The sequence below is a fragment of the Copadichromis virginalis genome, linkage group LG20 (genome assembly GCF_057382275.1).
Source record: "Copadichromis virginalis isolate Kocher_CV1m ecotype Utaka linkage group LG20, C_Virginalis_male_GT1.1, whole genome shotgun sequence".
NCBI classification, from domain to species: domain Eukaryota; kingdom Metazoa; phylum Chordata; class Actinopteri; order Cichliformes; family Cichlidae; genus Copadichromis; species Copadichromis virginalis.
Window position 1 is genome coordinate 3,519,398 of NC_140637.1, and position 22,568 is coordinate 3,541,965.

The 22,568-nt window shown below is 39.8% G+C and overlaps 2 protein-coding genes and 1 long non-coding RNA gene across 7 annotated transcripts in view; 1 reads left to right on the top strand and 2 right to left on the bottom strand.

Annotated features, from left to right (window-relative positions):
* Positions 1 to 1,975: 1,975 nt before the first annotated feature.
* LOC146684030 (uncharacterized) lies at positions 1,976 to 2,561 on the bottom strand. The gene is made up of 3 exons (XR_014917331.1): positions 2,462 to 2,561; positions 2,252 to 2,369; positions 1,976 to 2,121 (listed from the first exon to the last, which is right to left on the bottom strand). It is a non-coding gene; the product is annotated as an uncharacterized LOC146684030 (long non-coding RNA).
* A 4,760-nt stretch (positions 2,562 to 7,321) lies between these two features.
* Positions 7,322 to 8,224, top strand: LOC146684031 (pro-glucagon-like). The gene is made up of 4 exons (XM_085444596.1): positions 7,322 to 7,361; positions 7,681 to 7,789; positions 7,881 to 8,033; positions 8,185 to 8,224. The coding sequence occupies exons 1-4, from the start codon at positions 7,322 to 7,324 to the stop codon at positions 8,222 to 8,224; spliced, it is 342 nt and encodes a 113-aa protein (XP_085300722.1).
* Positions 8,225 to 11,149: 2,925 nt separating this feature from the next.
* The window catches only part of scn8aa (sodium channel, voltage gated, type VIII, alpha subunit a), a 48,811-nt gene continuing 37,392 nt past the window's right edge, over positions 11,150 to 22,568 (bottom strand). For 4 of the 5 annotated variants that reach the window (XM_085443783.1, XM_085443785.1, XM_085443786.1 and 1 more), the window contains exons 22-27: positions 18,191 to 18,475; positions 17,770 to 17,823; positions 17,178 to 17,315; positions 16,985 to 17,089; positions 16,612 to 16,882; positions 11,150 to 16,489 (exon numbers count right to left, since the gene is read on the bottom strand). In XM_085443783.1, the coding sequence (XP_085299909.1) occupies positions 15,333 to 16,489; positions 16,612 to 16,882; positions 16,985 to 17,089; positions 17,178 to 17,315; positions 17,770 to 17,823; positions 18,191 to 18,475 (2,010 nt within the window). In that variant the 3' untranslated portion in view covers positions 11,150 to 15,332. The remainder of the gene's footprint in view (positions 16,490 to 16,611; positions 16,883 to 16,984; positions 17,090 to 17,177; positions 17,316 to 17,769; positions 17,824 to 18,190; positions 18,476 to 22,568) is intronic. The other variant, XM_085443787.1, reaches the window with a different exon arrangement.

Sequence of the window (22,568 nt, forward strand, 5' to 3'; positions counted from 1 at the left end):
TGACTAAGCAAGACATTTAAGCATTAGGTTGTTAAAAAAGAAAAAAAAAAATCACCTTAAGACTAGAATTTGGAAATCGAGCCAAAGCAAAAGTAGAATCCAACTAATAAGGGAATTTTTAAAAAGCCATTTATATATTAGCCAATAATCATTCAATTGTATTTACATAGAACCAAATCACAAAAGCAGTCACCTCAAGCTTCTTTATATTATAAGAATAATACAGAGAAAATCCCAACAATCAGTTATCAGATGACGATTTATGAGTACACATTTGGTGACAGTGAGAAGGAAGAACTCCGTTTTAACAGGAACAAACTTCCAGCAGAGCCTGGATCCGGGAGGGGCAGCTGCAGCCAGGTGGGGGTTAGGTCAAGGTCAGTGAGATTCAAACTCATCCAAGATTTTTAGCAGCTGCATCTATGGTGTCAATGTCAAAGTCCTACGATGCCTCGTTCACGAGTTACGGCATTGACCAGATTTTCAGAAAACCTGACCTCTGACCTGGCTGAGGTCAGTGAGATTCATACGTGTCAGCTATTTTTAGTAGATACTCCTGTGGCATCAATTTAAAGCTCGTACGCTGCTTCATTTTCGAGTTATCGCATTCACAAACTTAGCTATCCACACCACCCACACCACTGGTGGGGTGACGAAAATACCATCAGCCTTTTAACGGCTGAGGGGTAATAGCGTGTATGCACACACACAATCTAGCCAACAATTTAACACAGACACTATTTGAGTCCTCACCACTGTCTGCTCAGTTGTGATGCTACTCCGTACATATCGTACAACATACAGTGTCATTTATGTGACAGTCAAGTAGTCAGCTAGTATACAAAGGGTTTAATGAAAGCTAGCCCACCTTTAATATCTTTAAAAGTAAAAGAAAAAAAAACCATCCACATTAGTTGCCCAGAACACAGAACGTAGAACACATTTATCCAACAGATTCAGTGCATTTTCAACTTTGTCGGCACTATTTGTCTTTTTATTTGAGGTTTAGGGTGAAAATACTTGCCAGATGCCTCGGTTGAGTGAGGCTCTTGAAGGTCAGAGAGAGGATGTTCTGTACTTTGTTCACTCATCTGTCCAGAAGTCCTTCACTGGGTTATACACTGCAGATCTGAGGGAGTCCAGCTGCTGGCCTAAAACGTTTATGAAAAAGAACAGAAACATTTCAATCAGGACCGTTATGTTTCAAAGAAGATTGGCTTTTCCATCTGCAGTCATTCATAGGGGACAGTATGGCTCCGTTCTGGGACTTCCATGTTTTCAAGTGCAAACAGGCAACCCTGAGGCGAGCAGCAAGGAGACTCAGCACTGAACAGAGCTGTTTCACTGACAAAAGATAGGACACTGGTTAAGTCACGGCTTGAGATCTGACGACTGAATGTGAAGTAAGGTCTCATCTGAGCCATCAGCTGATGTGGGCTGGTACTGGGATCAGCTGGTCTGCCAGGACTGGCTAAGCTTGACTCTGTGGCCCACCTGAAATAACTGCTCCATCAAGTAAATGTCATCGTTCTAAAAGTAGCTTATATAGATCTTTGCACTAGTGATGGGCAGATGAAGCTTCGTGAAGCACTGAAGCTTTTCATCCAATTGGTTCACCCCAGCGCAAAGCTTCTTGAAGCTTCATTTGCTCTAGTAGGACACCTACTGGATGTAAAAATATTAGTTGGCATGAATTTGAAGAGTGTGGCCTTTTGCACACAGCCTGTAAATGTCAACAACAAAAGGAGTGTGTAAAACATGTATATTGTAGTGATGCAGTATACTGTGTATATTTATAGTGGCAGTATGGAAAATTATTATTTGGAAATGCTTAAAATGGAAATGATCATTTACTGTGAGGTGAGGTGTGGTTGGGGTGTGGACAGTGGTTGTGCTTTTGTAACGTTGAGGTATGGACAGCTACACACTGAGGCTTTGAGCCTCAGTCCTGCCCACAAAACTAAATTTTCACTGCTTTTATGACCTTTTTAGTGGGGAGAACATAGCTAGGATTTAATGATTTAACAAATCTTTTAAATCCTTTGTCCTCCACAATGCTAAATGGCTGGGAGTCCTCAATCACCATGGTAACCAGGTCTTCATCTATTTGAGATTGTTCTCCTGAGGAAAGACAATAAAGACAAAGCACAAATATAAATATCACACACGTCACTTATTGCATTGTATAATATTGTTATATCATTTAGTAACATTACTGCATGCTATATTATCATGACATTTGATGGCTCACCTGGTCTTGCTCCACAATCGGTGTTCCCCTTATTCTCATGCAAAGCTCTGTAGTGCCTAAGCATGGATGAGGTGTTGTTGTTATATCCCAGCTCCCTGGCACATAGCAAACACTTCACCTTGTACAAAAGTACAGACAGCTTAACATAAGTTTTATTGCACCATCAGTATTATGAAAATACATCTTCTGTAGAAATGTAGGCCTACATACCTTGTTGAGAGGAATAAAATCACAATGTTCCCACACAGGGGAGGACATCCTCCTCTTCTTAGCTGGCTCCATTCTCTCCTGACTTTCTCTCCTCACTCTCATAAACCTCCAAACTGTCTACAAACTCTCGCTAACAACTCTCCATCAAACACCCACATTTTGAATGAAGTCTGAGGGGTTTATATCGCTGTCATAGCTCGCGGCAAAGTTCGAACTACTTCATGAACCAGTCACGCGGTACAGCCGGGAAGCGAGGCTTCGGACGTCATCATTTTCAGCTCCTCCCATAAATGAAGCAAGCCTCGAGACGCGCATCGCGGAAACGCCCCCTAAATTACTCGACACAAGCTTTGAAGCCAGCTTCCAGAAAAGCTTTCGATGTTTCACAAACAAGTTCTATTAGCTTGGTCCCTTATATATAAACACAACTTTACACCCCATACGTATTCAATTTGGAATAATAGGAACATAGTGTATAAAAATAAATCATTATTTTTTCTAGGTGGGTTGAGAAACGGATTGTTTTAGTGAATCAGCTGTTTAATCCTGATTGGCAGCTTATGTCCTATTCAGAATTCTTAAACACCTATAAATTTCCAGCCACACCCAAAGAATATGCCATATTATTTGATGCAATACCTACGGGTATTATAATGCTTTTTAAAGGTATTCAACCTTGCATATCATCTGTTTCTCTCCCCAACCCTTTGGATTCACACATAGGAAGAATCTGTCTAACAAACCACAGTAAAAGTAATAAGAATATCCGTGCTTTGTTCCAGACAGAATCTCTAACTATCCCACATGTGGTCTCTTATTGGAATTTCTTTGTCAGTGACATTAACTGGAAAACGAGTATGGTCAATTCCTAACAAGTATCTGGTAATGAATAAAGTGAAGGAAGTCTCATTTAAAATACTGCATAAATTTTATCCTGCTAATCATTACATGACAAAGTTCAAAAGGGACATAAATGTGAACTGTGGAGTTTGTGGAAGCCATCCTGAGACTGTGCAACACCTCTTCTGGATCTGTTCATACGCTAGAACATTTTGGAAAGACTTCAGTAGATTCATTGCTAGACATCTCTATAAAGACTTTACTGTGAAATGGGAAAATGTTGTATTTTGTTTCTTTCGAAGGCAAAAAAAAAGAAGATGTTTACTTTATAATAAACTTGTTAGTTATCTTAGCTAAATTTCATTTTCACAAATGCAAATACAGTAACAAAAAACCTAATTTTAAACATTACTGTAATGATGTTTTATGTTACATAAAATTGATTAGTGGATCACTTAACAAAAAGGCTATGAAAACTATTACTATTTGTAGTAATTACAAATTATTTGAATGTTTGTAATTCTTTGTATTAGACCCCCTGGCATATGTTAATTTTGTTCTGATTGTATACATGTTCTGTATACTGTTTCTTAATAAAGTTTAATATTTAAAAAAAAAAAAAAAAAAAACGAGCTTTGAAGCCTCGATACAGAACGTCACATCAATACTTTGCACATCCCACAGGCAGCATCAAGGCTTCTTCTCAACACAGTACAGTTTCTGAGAATTATTCTATTGTGAGCCACACAGATGCACAATTATTAATGCAGCTACAGGCTCCCAGACCTGTAAACTGCACCATGATAACTTATCCAACTTGAGTGCACACTTGCACACAGTCAGAGAAGTGCATTTGTAACGTGCAAGTTTCTTAGATGACTTTAAAGAGAGCAGATTACCACCTGCACCAAAACAAGGCTGCCAGTGCTTTTTAATCTCGATATTCTCGCCATTAATTATTAAATAATTCTGTAAAATAGAAGTTCCTGACAGCTAGAAGAAAACATTTTGAAGACTGACAATGAAGTTACACTGGGTCAGCTTCAAAGCTAGCCAGCTGTAGTACTGCTAGTGTACATAGTTTGCTCTAGTATTATTAGTTTGCTAGCAATCAAGCTACATACTGTGGCTTGATTTGACACAGGTGCGCAGACTGCACCTGTCCATAAGAGCATATTTAGGGGAGACCGGGGATAGTTGTAACATTTTTGACATTTCTGTCTGTAAATTGGAGCTCGTTTAAGGTAGTGGATTCAAAATGTAATGCAAAGTATTTACATGTCTCTGCTATTAAATAGTGCAGCTATTTTCTCTGCAGCACAATTACCCATTGCATGGTATGGCCTCAAACACAAAGAGTGAAATGTTACAATTAACCCCATAGTCTGGGTTAGTTGTAACATATCCTGGGGTGAAATGTAACACAATGAAATAAGGGTACTGACAAAATATTAACATGTAATCTTTGTTTATTCAACACATGAATGCACTTACATCCATTTATGTAGCTCTGTGTGTGTGTGACAGAATGCAGAAATCTAGCTTTTGAACATATTCCAACCCCCCCAAAAAAGACAAATTATGGAATTTTCTGCAACTGAATATTTCATTAATTTTGGTTGGTCTTCCTTGAGTTTGGCCTCATTGGCTCAGTGGGCATTATAACCTACAACTCTTGCACCAATTTTGAACATAACAATGAAGCTGAAAAAATGTAGTTGTTCACCAGCATCGCAATTCCATTACTTTTTATCATGGCTTACCTTGGTGTGGTTTGCAAAGTGCTTCAGAAAGATGAGGAAATCTGTTTCTTGCACCCAACCTGATTTATTTCCACTACCAGTACTTCCTACTGGTCCATCTCTGACACAGTGGTCTGCATAATGTATGTGTGGGGAACACAAACAGTGGAGGAATTGTGTTGCCAATGGCATTAACCGCATATACAAAAGTGACCAGTGAACCTCTCTCTGCTGATGTCGTTGCCCCAACTTGTTTAATATAAGTTAAAGTAATAGTGTGGTAAGTTGTAACATCTGCATTATTGTTACAACTAACCCAGACTGTTGCTGTTACAACTGACCCAGACTCCTATAGCCATGAACTAGCTAACATTACAGCCAACGGCTAAAACATTAGCACTAAAGACTTACACAGAATATATCCCCATAGACATACAAATAACACAATTTAAGTTTGATGAGTTTAACTGCAAAGCAGATAATGCTATTAGAAATTGAAATAAAGTAGAAAAACTTACTTTTTGGCATATAAATTACTTATTTTCATGTTAAATTGTCTGTGTTTGACAAAATGTGCTGATTTTTCACATGTGATAGCAGAACTGAGTTGGGCATGCACAGGATGAGTCACATCATTTGAAACTTAGCCCTGATTGGAGAAATTGGAAGTGTTACAACTGACCCACGTTACAACTATCCCCGGTCTCCCCTACTTGTAAATAAATCTAGTAAATAATCCTGGTTAGATAAAATGTTAACTGGAGCTGAAGTTTGTTTTGCTGCTCTCAGCAATTTGAGTCCAATATCTGCAGTTTTATGTTAATCTCCCATAACAGAGCGCATGTTAGCTCACCTCCGTGTGTGCTGTGGGAAATAGACGCTAATGTGTGAGAGGTTTTTGTGTGCCTCAGACTTGCTGTTATCTAGTGGCTGCGATTGGGTTAATTGAGGCCTATTTAATTGCAGTCATGGTCGCGAACTAGTCCTGTGTGATACCAAGTAAATACAGAGCCAATATTGCCGATATCAATACCTGTGACCTATAAAAGCAGCTCATGTAGGAGAGCAGTGAGTGAGTTGGCTTTTTTTTTGAAGACCTGAAATGTAATTGTTCCTGTCTCTAAAGCTCTTCAGGACAACTTCTGTTGTTTAAATAGGCTACAAATCAAACAGACACGGCAGTCAACAGGGAAAGGTTCAGACATCTTTTTTCACAGTGCATGTTCGAGGTGTATTTTTTCATTTCCAAGCAAATTATTTAACACAATTTTTCAAGCAACATGCAGAACTAATAGAAACAAAGTATCGATCCCATCTTGGTCGTACCAATACCTCCGCTGGTATCGATACTGTGGATGTTTGGATCCATACTCTCACCTCTGCTGCAAACACTGCTGTTACATTTTCTGTCTTTCTCTGGTCACGAGGGGAGCAGAAATAGCAACAAATATGACATCACAGTTCTATAAAGATACTTTAAATAAAAAGTAGAATGGTTTTAATGTTGCTCATAAAAATACCTCATTTTATAAATAACCCCTTCATAAATCATCTTCACTAAAGTCTATTTACTAATGTAAGTAAAGATATTAGACATAAAAACATCGGAAAGTCTTGATTTTCTCTTCTTAACTGACAGGAGCAGCACATGGCACCGTGGGCTGCTGCTGTAGCCCTTCTGCATGTAAGGAGTGGGTATTTGAGTAACAGCTGACTTCCAGTGTGCTGATTCTCCATTGACTTTTTGCCTCAACATGGCATTTTCACCCAGAGAACTAACGCTCACTGGATATTTTCTGTTTTTCAGACCATCCTCTGTAAACCTCAGAGATAGTTGTGGAAAATATGAGTAGAGCAGCAACTTCTAACATATTCGGACTTGTAAAAGAAGGTCCAGTTGGTTGCCATAAGTTAGGAAAAGATGTCGTGGAGTTTACATGTTTATGTTGGTTTGTTGTTGTCAGCTTGACCCTTGTCCAAATATGGTCATATCTGGTATATTTATTTTAAATAATCTTGTACCTACAAACAATGATTAGCTTTCTACTCTTCAAAGACAGCACAAAAAATCCAACCGGATGATTGCAGAACTGCAACTAAACAGCAAGCTGACTAGAATTCCAAATTTTCAGAAGCGAGCGACACGATTTAGGAATCACGTGGTCGTTGTCAGACACCAGAACAATTTCTTCGCACCTGCTTCTGTCTGTGTTAGTCAGAGTGCGCTCTGACTTTTGACCTTTCTGGAGAATACACACAATTCTTGTTGAGATGAGCCATGATCCACACCACCATAATGACTAACAGGCTCATCAGCTGTAGGAGGTGGCCTGTATGTCACACTAGGACACCTGCTGTCTTTATAAAGTGACAGAGGTAATCAGTACTTGTAGTTTAGTGTATCTTCAAGGTGTGAAGGGGCTTTTTCCGTGGCTTCTTCATCACTACACTTGCAGCAGCCAGGAAAGCACAGCTCTTCACTGGAGAGGTGTTAGGTTTCTCTGAGGTGAGCTGATTCATTCAGACCTAAACTTGAAAAATAAAAATAAATTAAAAAAAAATAAAAATCTGTTCAAATGATTTAGGATAAACAACCTGTTTGTATCTTTGCTTTTGTTTTTGTTTTTTTTTAACTAGGTGACCTGAGGATGAATCTGCCTGTGCTGTGTTTGCTGCTCCTTTGTATTTTTTCAGATACTCAGCAGGTGGTTTTGGACAAATCCGGGCCATCAAGGTATTATGTAGTGTCCAGTTTCATGTTTGGATTATTAGCTCCAGTTCTGAAATACGTTTGTCAGTTAAACATTCTTCGTTCTCTTCAACACTTCTTCTCCTAGATGGCTCTCGTATCGGATGGAAAAGGGACATCATATGGTCCGAAAGCTCAAAAGGCATTCAGATGGAACATTCACCAGTGATTTCACACACTATCTTGATAAGATTAAGGCTAAAGACTTTGTGGAGTGGCTGACCGACCCCAAACAAGAAGGGTGAGCTGGGAAGTAACATTTGTTTGGACGCTGTTTGGATTTCATGAGGGTTTCGTAGAAGTCACTCGCTTGAATTCGTCTATGTTAGTCAGTTTTTATCCACAGTTGAATGTTAATTGCAATTATTTGCTTTTACATATATGTTTCACAGATGTTGTGAAGCTCTGCTCGACATTGCGGCAGAAGTATGAAACCACCGGGATAAAACATGTTCCCATCACTGCGTTACATCATCTAGCACCATTTTTAAAAAATGACAATGAGTCTGCATTAAACAACACAATGCCGGTATCCTAAGATAAAGTGGACATTTAACATTTTATCTCGGCTTCATTATTTTTTATTATTTCCATAAGGAAATGGGGAGAAAAGGATGTGTGGTTTGTTTTGTTCTGCTTTCTTAAACAAATCTCTGCAGTATGAATAAACCAAGATGCCAAATGAAAAGGAAAAAAACTTGAATTTGGGATCTTTTCCAAAGCACTATGAATTCACTTGTATGCATTTCATGTTGTGTAACACATTTTAGGATTAAATCTTATAAAGGGATGTTTTGTACTGACACTGTAGACCGATCACAGGTACTATAAATGGAATAAATAAGTATTGAATAAATGGAATGAAAAAGGAATGAAGGAAAGGACCACATAGTGTTCCCAAAGTGAGACCTGCAAGCAGATGCTAGTCTTTACATATGTTTAAGGAGCTCTATGAGGACGACAAGGAAAGAATCCACCACTATACTCTTTATTTATCCACCGTTGATATCATGGAGTGATCAGCACAGACTGAAGGAACATTTTCTTATTTTTATTTTCGCAGTTATATCAGACCAAACCTTTCCAGTGATTAGAAAAATCTATCTGTTGTCAAAAAATGATTGAATCTATTTGTTAAACTTGTTTAACAATTAAAGAAAACAAACCAGCACTAAAATAACAATTAGCAAGTTGAAGCACGATGCTCTGAACAGACACAGTCTTATACCGTCTCCCTAAATTGGAAATCAGTCATGAGAACTTTGACAGCCTTTTATCTGCTCGTATCTATTTATACACGACAGAGACCACGGGTGGGTGCTGTTGTTCGGCAAATCGAAGGAATCACGCAGTTCATGCACAGGACAGGTTGATTTGGGAATTAAATAAATCAATATAAAAAATAAAGGCATATGTTTTGTTTTTTCAATACACATTTGCACTGTTGCACAACAAGGTTATGAAATCACTTGCCTATATAGTCAATATTTCGTTGACAAGGAGGTGCTGGCAGATTTCATACCGGTGGAGAGAAACAGTAGGCCAAAGCTACTGGAGGATGGTGGTGCAGGTTTTCATCCATACGAGCCTCTGTAATGTTGGGAATAAATCGAGGGAGGGGCTTTTCACGTTTTATGAGACTCACTTCTTCTCTGGTTTCCGTTCTCCCTCCTCAGGGGAGAACAGGGGGGGAGGAGGGGAGAAGGAGGGAGCATCATCCTCTGATCTTAGTCAAGGGTTGATCAGATAGTATGAACACACCCCCTTTTAACTCCTGGCTATTCGCATTTTTACGTTGAACATCAGGGAAGTGAAGGATGAGGCAGAAGGGACTAAAAGCTCAAAAAGCGGACAACACCAGTTTCAGTGCAGCTGTAACATGATTACACAAACAATAACACTCGTGACTGTGTCGGTTATTAAAAGCCAAACTTGTCTATGAAGCCCAGCCGTGGCACGTTTAAATTTAGCTACTCAGGTTTTCCCACGGAGAAACCACATGCTATGTGGCAACCTAGCCTATTTCAGAAGGTGGGGGGGGGGGCAATGAGAAGGAGGGAGAGAGAGTGGGGTGGGTGTGGACCTATACGAAGCTCCACTAAACACTTTTTTTTTTAACAGTGGGCTTAGTCGGTTGCGCTTCTTCCGTGCAGCCCCACCCAGAAAGCTTCACATCCCGTGCAGAGGATGCTCGTCCGCCTGGTTCCACCTCCGGCACCAAGGACAGCTCCTCCGCAGAGCGAGCAGCAACGCCCGCTGCCGTCAGGGGGAATTGCTGCTCTCAGATGTGCTTAGTGAGTCTAATTTAAGATGAAATGCCTTTATTATAGTGTGATTTTTTTGTTTCGCGGGGGAGCCAGTGTGACCAGGCTGCTCACGGAGGCATTGGGCCAAATTAGGAGCGCGCTGCTGAGTCAGCCTCGACTGCTGCATTAATTTATCTGCACTGCAGTGCTCCAGCACCTCCCATCTCCCTTTTCTGGCTCCCTCCTCTTCCCCTCTCTCTCTCTCTTCCTCTCTCTCACAGTCTGCCCTGGTGTATGTGGTAATGCAGCGTTTAGAAGAGAAAGAGCTGGAGGATTGTCAGCGGTAACAAGATTTTGTAAAAATGCATATGCGCACGTAAAAGACCAAAAAACAGGGGAAAAGGGAGGGTGAGTCCGAGGAAGTGCGGGGGAGAAAGAGAGAGGGAGGGAGGGGGATGCTTAAAGTGAAGAGTCCACGTGACTTGGAGGAGCTGGGAACCAGCAAGACGGAATTTTGTAACGTGACAAAAAAAAAAGGGAAAAAAGAGCAGAGGGAGGTTCTCCACGGAGAACTGGCCATCTTTTCAGTGTGAGGACAACTCAAAGCATCATTTACATAGCCTCCACCTCCACCTGCTCCATACAGTGTTTTCTCTCGTCTGTCTAACTAATGGGAAACACAAACATGATCAATATCCCCCTGGCGTGCCTTTCTCATGCGGTATACTGTGAGGTTGTGGGGTGGAGACTTTGATATCATACCTCTGGGCGATTTACTTTATAGTGGACCACAAATAAGAGCGTCACCGCACAAATGGACTACATAATGATGGGGCTATAGTCCATCTTCTGCCTGCAAGGGGGTGTTGACACGGGCTCTTAACAAACTCAATAAGTCCATTACGTTTGAAAGGCTGCCTTTCAAGAAGCCAGCTCCATTTCACAGGATGCTCTGCGATTCTCCTCCATCCATACCCAGCACCACAAAAGTAAACTACACAAAATGGTGACCACATGAAGTGCACACAGTGAATGTGAAAGGAAGTCAGACATGGCACTCTAGTCAAAAAGAAATAAACGTCTCATTTAGAAACAACAACAGCACAGGAGGTGTAACTGGAAGGCTGCTTTATTGGTAATAAAAAGGTTCGTGCTCAAATGAAGACAATCTTTCATATATTCTTACCAAGAGTCCAAGTGGTTGTGCAACACACCATCATATTGTACTGTATAACCTCTTTTATCACGGTGTCAAATGATAACAACAGTTTGAAAAGCACTTTTTTTAATTTTTCAGCAAAAAAAAGGAAGAAAAAAAACGCCCATAATAAACCATGCTTTAAAAAAAAAAAGAATGAGTCCTATAATCAAATATTGATACAAAAATAAATTTCAGATGGAAACAGAAATATATAGAAGAAAGAAAACCAAAATATAGAAGGCAAGCTGCTTTTTCACAAGCCAAGTGGGTGACACACATAGCACTAAGAACAGGACTTTTTTTTTTGAGTTAGCTGTTTTTCTGTTAACATCACACACTGTTGAATATTAAGATGAAGTGGGGTGTCTGGATCATCCTCTGGCAGTATTTCTAAGCCGACATCCCTGATTAATGTTGTGCTCACCCCCCAAAACCTCCTACCCTCCACAGTTTCGAAATATGTTTTGGTTTCTTTCTCTCTCTCGCTCTCTTTAACATTTTTTTTCAGTGTGGCATTGACATCCAAATTTGCAGAAAAAGCAGAAAAAAGGCACATGCCATAGAGTGGAACACTAGAAAGAAACCATTCAACGAAAATAACGTGAGAATGAGAAGCAAGTACGCGACTCTGTGTGTTGAGCTGCAATGGCACTGATGTGTGGGCATGTGAGGAAAACATTTTTTTAAAAAGTCCCCGTGGTAGGAATTGTCTCAGGGTGCGTGAGGCAGTCAGTCACACCAGCTGACGTCCTTCTTGGAAGAGATCACCGGTGATGTTGGTGGGCAGTGAGGAAAAGTCACCTTCGTGTGTCTGTGACTGTGGGTGCGTCCTGTATACTCTGACCGTGAGAGATATGACAGTTAAGTGAGAAATGTGCTGGTAACATTATCCGTTTGTCATGTTTAGGCTACATCCAGTAACATCGCACATGAGATATTCCCCAACATAGAAGGGTGCTGGAAACAACCAGTTTTAGACATCCACTGAACGTGTTGCACATAAATTAAATGTGACAAACAGTGTTCTTCTGTTTTACGTATATACATATAGACATATATGTATACATGTATATATCTTTTGTATTATATAATATCTATATTTCATTCAATTTCCGTCAACAAAGTGAAAAGTGTCTCAAAAAATCCAAAAGGTAACAAATGTGACAAAGGGCATAGCTGGAAGCCATTCTATATTGTTGTTATTATTCTCTTTTTTTTTCGATTATTAGTAGTAACATTTTTAAAATTCCGTATTTACAAAAAAACACAACAAAGCATGCCGATAAAATAAAAGAATATAATACAATATTTATAGTTTCTCTCAAAAAGTTCATTCTTTTTCAGCGATTGTGCCATTTACATCAGAGCCTGCACTGTACATATATATGTTTTTGTGTTCTTTTTATTTTTTGTCTTTTTTCGTTTTGCTCGTTTTTCTTTGTTTTTCTTTTTTCTTTTTTCAAGTGTGAATGCATCATTCTAAAACATTACATCCAAGATGAGCATGGGTAAATCTGATGACGTTACCTACACCTCCTGTGGTTCTCGTTGGGAATGTATTTGGTTTCAGTGTGCAGCAGCCAAACTGATTCAGAGACCTCATATTGTAAACAAACCTCAGTCATTGTTGTACAGGGGATTCTGGTATAGGCAGTGTTAAACACACCAAATGGCATTAGTGGTGTGATGATGGATGCCGGATTTAAGTCCGGTCATCCACTTATAAATAGGACCATCACTCCTGTGTAGAAAACAAATGGCAGAACACCTATGGAGGCAGTTGCGTCTTGTCTAGAAACAGACAAAGCCTCAGTTTTTTGTCTTTGTTTTTTTTTTTGTTTGTTTGTTTTTTAATATGAAAAACACCCACAAAGCTTATTATACAACATAACTGCGTCGATGAGAGGCCTGCTGATGTATTTTTTCGGCGAGTGTTAGCCCTCCTAACTCCATTCCTGGCTAATTACTTCTGAAGCAGGTGACAGCGTTTTGAAAGGCTGCAAATATGTGAAAAGATGGTGCGAGTCTGGGTCCAACACCACACAGTGTTTTGAGAGGTCCCACAAAAGCACATTGATACACTGACAAACATGGGACTTTCAGCACTCCGACTCAGACCAAAGCACTACTCTGTTCATCTGCATTCATCTTCTCATGGCAGTCAGTCTTTAACTCTGAAGGGAAGATCTCGAACTATTTATTGGTCCACCGTTATCTGGTGACGCTTATCACACAGCAACCTCCCTGAAATACCAAACAGCATCCATTCAACACTACAGCTGAAAACCTTAAGCCCTATCGCTATCCACCTTACTTATACGCTGGGCGTGTCCTGGTGATAATTCTGCTGCTAACTCTGAGGTATCAGATGGCCAGTGTCATTCCCACTGATAAAAGCCATTAAAAGGACATCAGAGAAGGACTTCAAGGCTTTTTCCTGAAGCTGGCAACTCAACATGTTTGAAAAGCACTGCCTAAGAAATCATTCACTGGGAAATTCTGAATCAGTAAAAGTGTTCAATGTTTTTACCCAAACAATTTTGAGTTCTCCCACTAGCCCTATACACTCACACACACAAAATAAAAGAACCAACGGGAAAGAAAAAACTAAAACCACAACCATATTTCTGTCCCCTCTGCAGGAACTACAGCAGTAAAGGGAACACCAACTGATGCACGAGCACTAGTGCCATATATGGATTCCTTGGCGTGAAACATCACCTCCTCTTGCTGCCCTAATAAGGACCACAGGAAACAACAAAAGTGACTCCATGGTGAGTAAACAAAGAGATGTATGCCCCAGATTTGGCCCTCTAAATCTGTGCAGCCTCAACATGAGGATATTCTGCTTCATAATACTCTTTATTGTTGATAAACATCCAAAGCGGCAAAAAAACGCTTCGACTTCGTGTTGTTGGCTGATCCGACTGAGACTTTGCATCTGAGTACTTACATCTTTCATTCACATTAAAAACAAAAATAATTAGGAGCTGAATCAGAAGATCTGTCAGTTCAAAAAGGAAAACTAGTGAAGGGTGACAGGGATCATAGGAATATCATTCCCCCAATACTCTTTGTTTTCCATCTAAAGTTCTTGTAATTTCCCGCGTGGACAGCCTCTAACTTGTAGTCAAGCCACTGCAGTGGTCTGAGAATTAGTGTCTTGTGGACTATGATTACTCATGCATGATTCCTGGTCAAAACATGCCTTCATGCAAGTCATTTCTATGCATTGAACGAGCACAATAATTATTATTTATCTGGAACTCGGTCTGAGCAAGTCTCCTTCAGCCCAAGTCAAAACGATGACTAATGACCCCTACCCAGTGAGTGTGAAAGCCCATGTAGAAAATGTCTTTTTCAATGTCAGTATAACAAAGAGAAGATGGAAAGACCAGTGACATGGGCTAAATGTTATCTTTTTTTTCTTTCCTTTTTTTTTTTTTTTGCTGCTCAAATAATGTAAAGATGCGAGTATACTCGGCACAAACAAACAAAAATCTTTGTCTACGGTTCTGGGTTCCCCCTCCCTCACTAGTGTTTCTTTCAAAGCTAAACTTGCTTGGTTGATCACTGTTTTCTCCTCGATAAAGATGGTAAACTCAGCATTTAAGACCCTCCTTTAGACTGCTAATACAGTTCTCTTGGGATCGGCATGATCCAGTCCCGCAGCAAAGCTCCGGGTTCCACACTCGGTGGTGGCAGGTATTTCGCAATTGTCCAATAATCTTGCAGAGATTTCTGTACCTTGGCAGTTGGTCCCCAAAGAAATAGTGTGCCAATGGCCAGCACACTGTGAGTTACTGTTTTTCAGCATTGTTTTTTTTAAATTCCTCATTTCTATGAGCTTGGTCTCAATGCAGAAAAAGTTCAGCAGTAAACTGATTGTGTTTGGTTCAGCTGTCTTTGACGACATAGGAAACCACATTGCCTCAGCAGTATTTGAATATGTAAACATTTTTTTTTTTGTTGGGTTTTTTTTTTTGTTATATTTCTCTTGCTTGCAAATGATCATCACTTTTTTGACATTTGTTGGGTTCAGGCTCAGAGTCTCATCTGACTGTGTTTATTGGGTTTTAAGAGTCACTGAATCCTAACACTTGGATTCCCACTCATCTTTTTGGTTTTTGTCCTTCTCTTTCCTGGCCCACTCCTCCTTGTTATCATCCTGTTTCTCCTTTTCGGGTTTGGTCACGCTGTCATAAGACGGCAGAGAGGCTGTGGATGGTGTGCTCTCCTTCTTCTCCTGATTGGTCCCACCGTTCTCCAGCTTATTGTTAGCAAAAATGCGCTTGAAGATGATGCCGCGCCTGATGAGGTGAGCACGGTAGGCATTCTGGATAGTTCTGGCAGAGACATCCTCCTGTTTGCGGCGGAGGGTGGTGGTGATGGGTTCATACGACACTTTGGAGGGGTTGGCTGCCACGAAACGCTCCTCCATCTGCTGCCTCAGCATGTCCAACTCACCGCTGTCACCCAGCACGCGCTTTGTGAAGGCAAACAAGATGTCCAGGCAGTGTATGCGATCGCCACTCACCATGGGCATGTCCATGGCAATTAGTTCTATAGTGTTGGGCTTTGGCACACGAAGTGGGTGCTCCAAAGCATCGGCAAAGTCAGGTAGCTTGGCAAAAGAAATGAACTGAGAGGCAGTGGGATCGAACTTCTCCCAGATCTCATAGAAGGTCTCAAAGTCGTCCTCGCTGAGGGGATCAGCACTTTCCTCTGTAGCCACGCTGAAGTTCTCCAGGATGATGGCGATGTACATGTTAACCACAATCAGGAAAGATATGATGATATACATGACAAAAAAGAAGATCCCCACTGACGGGTTACCACAGTCACCTTTCACTGAAGTCCCAGGGTTCTCCAAGTTGGGATCACAGTCTGGCGGGTAGTTGAGGATCGGCAGTAGCAAGCCATCCCAGCCAGCCGATGTGGTGATCATGAACAGGATGATCATGCTGTTGCCAAAGGTCTCAAAGTTGTACAAGTCATCAATCCCCGCTCCATGTTTTACGTAGCCAAAGTTAGACATGCCAAATATGGAGAAGATGAACATGACGAGGAAGAGCAGTAGGCCAATATTGAAAAGAGCTGGCAGTGACATCATCAAAGCAAAGAGTAAAGTCCGGATGCCCTTTGCTCCTTTGATCAGACGAAGAATACGGCCAATGCGAGCCAACCTGATTACCCTAAACAAGGTCGGTGACACAAAGTACTTCTCAATAAGGTCAGCCAGGAACATACCTGAGAAAAAGGAAAAGGGGAAAAAAGGAAGAAAGGAAGAGAGTATAATCAGTATTTAACTTCTTGAGGTGATATTTCTAAATCATGTGCTCTCTACTTCATCTTTCATGTCTCTCACTCACCAACAATGGACAGGATGACCACCACAACGTCAAAGATATTCCAGCCGTTGGTGAAGTAATAGTGGCGGAGCGCAAAAAGCTTCAGCAAGAACTCCGTGGTAAAGATTACAATAAAGATGAAGTTGACCCAGTAGAGGACGATCTCGGTTTCATCTGACTGATCGTCCGTTTCCACCATCATGGTGACCATGTTGAGGCAGATTAGTATCATGATGGAGATGTCAAAGACTTGCTGCGTCACAAAGTCAAACACCATCCCTTGGATTTTATTCTAAATGGTCAGAGGACAAGGAGATAGACATATAATCAGGTTTTAGCCAAACATGTTATATGCTGAATAAGCTAACACATTTGTCTAATGAAAAAATACTACCTGCGGTCGAGGAATAGGTTTCTGTGGCTTTTTGGATCCCAGTTTTTTCATGGCGTTGTAGTACTTCTTCTGTTCCTCTGTCATGAAGATGTCCTGACCTCCAAAGTAAAGGGACAAAGACAGATTTGGTTATAATCATATCCCAACAAAATGGAAACTCGCTGTACAAAACAGGAAATTAAAATTTTCTTATCTTTTTCTTTTGCTGGTTGAAGTTGTCAATGATCACACCAATGAAGAGGTTCAGGGTAAAGAAGGAGCCAAATATGATGAAGACAACAAAGTAGATGTACATGTAGATATTGACTTCATAGTCAGGCTGTTTCTCCACCTTGGAGAAAGGAAATCATGTGTGAAAGCAGTTTTGTATTTTATTAACACAACATGTAAAGGAACAGTTTAAGACCATCTTGCCAAGAGTTAAAGGAAGAGTTACAATTTAATTCTCCAAATTCACTATCAAGACTGGAAACAAGAAATAGATCGGGTGGCTCCGCCCAAAGGTAATGAAATCTGCCTCTCAGCACTTCTAAATACTAATAATAAACAGTAATTTATTTTATGTAAGAAACATAAAAACTGAAATCATCATTTCATGGAATTGGGCTATTTCCCCTAAAAAGTTATAATTTTTTTGCCACTTTATCACAATTCAGCAGAAGGTTTTTAGCCAAAATGTAACAAATTAAATAAACAAAATGTTGAACTACTTTTTTAAGAGCAATTTGCACACTTGCACAAAGTTATGTATCCCAAATTAGACTCAGACAGATATATAGATATACCTCTCTTGAATCCACAGCTGCATACATAATGTCCATCCACCCTTTGAATGTGGCCTTTTAAAAAGAGAGACATGGTTAAATATTTTTGCATAAACTAAGAAAATAATAAAAAGAAAATTATAAATTGCAATCATGGCAAACCGAAACTGAAGTACATCCTGTGGTACAGCTTGTGCACAGAAAGAAGCGAGTGAACAAAGAAAAAAGGTATATGAAGAGACGAGCCAATATACACCATGAATATGAACAACAGGCATCATAGTACTGTGAAAAGCAAAAAACAAATGGATTGTGAAGTAACAACAGATCTTTAAGTGTAGAACACGAAGAAACACAAAAAATGAAAGTAAATGAGAAAGGGGAAAAAAGGCAGAAGAAAAAGGAAATGGATTCTGTGAGCGACTAGGTGTGATGCTCTCACCACTTGCAGCAGCGCAAGATAGCCGGCGCCCACATTGTCAAAGTTGATTTTGACATTCTTCCACCTGACCTCAGAATAGTTTTGGTTAATGAGTTCGAAGCACTGGGTCTTGTTGTCGACCACGCTGGTGGGAAAATATTCCTCGGATGTCTCATTGAAACAGTAGTAGTACTTGCCCGCAAAGAGATTGACCCCCATGATACTGAAAATCAGCCAAAAGATGAGGCAAACCAGCAACACATTCATAATGGAAGGGATGGCACCCACCAAGGCGTTGACTACCACCTAGACCAGACCAGGGGAGACAGGACATGACAATGTCAGAACCGTAATAACGAACACACATCACTCCACCCCTGTGACGCTACATATTGTTATGGCTTTACAGGTAAAATTCAACCATTTGATACAGGTGTGTTAAGAGGAGCTGTGAAATTCCACTATGGCTTCATGTAGATGAAAACACAGCACTGTGTGGTGCAAACTGAAGTGTGGGCAATTACTAAGAAGGAGAGTTGTATCAGTCCCAGCCTAATTAGAGCAGCACTGATGCGACTCTGATATGCTCTTTGATCTGCTGAAGCATGCAGCTAGAGCTGCTTAAGGGACACTCAAGCACACACACACACACACACACACACACACACACACACTATAGCTCTATAGTGCCACCCATATAAATACCTTTAAGAGTCGTATGTTTATGATAAAAATGGTACATTTTTAAAAATAAAAGTCATTTTTATTTTTGATGTTATCATTTTTACTATTTTGCACATGGCTTTCACATGTGATGTGGATGCATTTATTAAAACAAAACCAGATTGTAAGTTAATATCTGCAAGTAATGGTAGCATGTTAATTTGGCTTGACTATTTATACACTACAGTATATTTGGTTCTATTAGGTTGTAAATAGGTAATAAGCATCCGCACACAAACACATGTTCCAAGGCACCAACCTTACAAATATATTTTAGAATTGCATATTTACAGTATAAATGGTACTTAAAAAATAAAAACCAATTTTATTTTTATAATGATCTTTTCTCATATTTAGTACGTGACATGTACATGACTTTCACATGTGATGTCTAGTATTAAACTACCACAGTATGGCAGAAAATGTTATAACAGTTACTATAAATAAAAGTCATTTAATGTCTGTAAGTGACTGTAACATGTTGATCTGGCTTGACTATTTATACACTACAATATATTTGGTTCTGTTAGGTTGTAGATCGGTAATAGGCATCCAAACACAAACACATGTTCTAAGGCACCAACCTTACAAATATATTTAAGAATCGCATATTTACGATATACATGGTACTTTAAAAAAAAAATCACTATAAAAAGCCACTTTTTTAATATGATAGTTTCTATTATTTGGTGCATGGCATGACTTTTACACGTGGAGTATTAAACAACCACATTATGGCAGAATTTTCAATGACAGTTTCTATATTAAAAAACACAAGTTAAGTAAGTTAATTTCTTAAAGTGACTGTTACATTTTAATTAGACTATTTATACACTGCAATATATTTGGTCCTATTAGGTTGTAGGTAGCACTCACAAGCACCCACACATACACATAAACACACTTCCCAAGGTTTATCTCTGTTAAGACTCACAAAATTGCCAAGTGTTCCTGTTATTATTTTACATGTACGTAAATTAATTTTTTATATCAATTTACAAAAAACTAATAAAGATCAAATAATAAAAGAAAAATTTGACAGTTTTGCAAGTGTGAAATACAATTTCCTGAAAAGTTGATTCTGTTCATCTGGACGTAGCGTTTTCATTTGGAGAAATCTTTTGTCACTCATCCAAATGACCTATACAGGTCAAACTTATAAAGAGTACACTCGCATAATGACTGAAACTAGCACCACTGACAAACAATGGGCTGTGAGGTCAATGATCGTTGTTGATCGATGGTCATGACAATATGCATTGATCAAGAAACTGACCTCACAGGCCATTCTTCGCCAGTGGTTCTAGTTTCAGTCGTTGTGCAAATGTACTCTTTATAAGGTTGGGGAAACCTGCAGTTAGCTAAGGCTGAAGAAGTCACTTGGATGAGTGACAAAACATTTCTCCAACTGAAAACGCTACGTCCAGATTAACAGAATCAACTTTTTGGGATTTGCTTACCTGGATGAGCATGCATCAATACAATCTGCAATATTTTTGACTACTTGATGTGTGTAAGTTTACATCAAAGAGCTTTGGTTGTCAGTAAAAAAATTTTAAGTGTTTTAATGCCATAGCATTATGAAGTGTCCCCTATTACCACCCCAACCGTAGACAGTCAATATTTCTAATACAGCTTACTTTTGTTCCCACAACTAGCCCATTAAATAATATAACATTATAGCAGTAATACATTTTTCCCACCACCACCCCAAAATCTAGCAATCAAATCCAATATCCAATGTATTTGTCATTGCCAGTACTAAGCTCAGCACATAGTGAACCGCTCACTACCAGTGTTAGGCAGGCCGACCAGCAGCTCTCAGGCAGACAGCTGAGCATGCATGTCTTTGGCAGACTCGTTTTGTGGAGCCATATTCCCTCCTCATTGCAAACAGATAGGGAGGAGCTCTAGAGCAGGATTCTCTCAGCGTGTGCACGACCTTCACCCGCTGACTTGAGCTGAATCAGCGGGGATGCAAAGGGTACACTATTCAAATATTGTTTTTTATTGTTAAATGCAAACTGATAAAAAACAACAAGAGTTTTTCAAGTAACATTAAAGGACTAAAAGGCATGCAATTCACAAAATACCAGATTTCCCTTCACAGTGGCGCCAATGCACGTGCTGAGAGAATGACTCTTTTTGATTGAGCTAAGAAACAATTTAACCGCTCCCAAAAATTCAATGTTTTGAAAAAAAAAAAAAGAATTAGGCCATGCTGTGTGGAAAGCATTCTCAAAAGAGGGAAAATGGCTTTCAAAAATGCAAAATACATGCGTGTTACATGGCATTGTGCAATCTCAAGAACTGCTCAAATCAATACATAAATAAACAGAGAAGTGTGTGGATAGAGAGATAGCAGCTAAAGAGATCAAGGCTGAAACCATTATGATATGTGGAAAGCATCTACAGCCTAATGTAGCAGAGGTGAACGACCATAGCTTGACCATAGTGTATGCAGGAAATTAATGTCAATGGGGTTCAGAGGTTACATACAAAGACCCCATAACATTTAAGGCTAGAAAAGCTAGAAAAGCTAAATCTGCCAGGTTACTACAACTTCAACTTTAGTGGATTTGTAAAGAAAAAAGGGCATGTACTGAAGCTGCATTCCTGTGAAATGCATTTGTCAAAAAGCTGGAACTGAAATTGCAGGGCAGAATTACGAAAAAAAAAGAGAGCCAAGTACAAGGTCAGAGCCATTGCGTGTTAGGTAGTGCAATGCATTTCACTGTAGCTTCACTGCTCACTCGGATCGGCTCAGTTGCATCAGGACTCAGCCAGTGACTGTTTTTTTAAAAGATGTAATTGTTATAACTCCCCATAATCTCCTGTATTTGGTGTCATCTCTCTATTCATTTGATTCTCTATTCATTTATTTATTGTTTTGACCTCAATTTTTTTTCATTTCCAGTTCAAACAAAATGGTAACTCGATTGATGAACATAGACATTATCGTAAAAAACTGATACAGCAGGATTAAATTCCTCAAGTTTGTTTCCTTTCACATTACTGGGCCACCCTCACCTCTCTTTCCACATACTCCCAGTGAATGAGTTAATTCATAGGGGCATTGGTTTTGGCAGCCGTTCACTATATTTAGGCAAATGTGCCAAACCCAAAAATGACAACTTATCTTTGTGCAGCTCAAACTCAAACTGCACAATTAAACCAAAGAAATTTCAGTGAAACGTTTATGACAACATCCATAAAGCCTATCCAGGGCCTAAAAGCGCTGATGTCTGCTCTTGTGCAACGGCATCATATTTTAGTCGCTGGATATGTAGTATGAATGAAATTTCACTACGAGTCAAATTTGAAGATTGAATCCACTTATGGTCAATCTGCCCTTAAAATAACCACCTAGGCCTTTTGTCTTTTATCTGCTGGTCTGTCATTTTTGGGACATGCTTAAGAAGGACGACACATTGTCTGTCTAGGGTTGAGAGTGTTGCTCGAACGCTGTAGTGCTAGCGAACCAACGGGGTACCGTCCACCCAGAACTCAAAGTCAGAGTTTAACTGGGCCTGTTGTTGCCTCCCAGTTTCACTTCCTGTGGGAGTGGAAGGCAACAGAAAGCTAGGGCCTGCTGTATGCGCTACAGAATGCGGTGCCATGACATGACAGCAGTAATGCCTTGTGTGAAATGGCAGCCTAACATATTTGCAAAGCT

Excerpts from the sequence above, each read along its gene's own strand:
- LOC146684031 (XM_085444596.1), top strand. The coding sequence starts at position 7,322 with ATGATCCACACCACCATAATGACTAACAGGCTCATCAGCT. Across the intron at positions 7,790-7,880 it reads CCATCAAGGTATTATGTAGT|ATGGCTCTCGTATCGGATGG; the intron begins GTCCAGTTTCAT and ends TTCTTCTCCTAG. Across the intron at positions 8,034-8,184 it reads ACCGACCCCAAACAAGAAGG|ATGTTGTGAAGCTCTGCTCG; the intron begins GTGAGCTGGGAA and ends TATGTTTCACAG.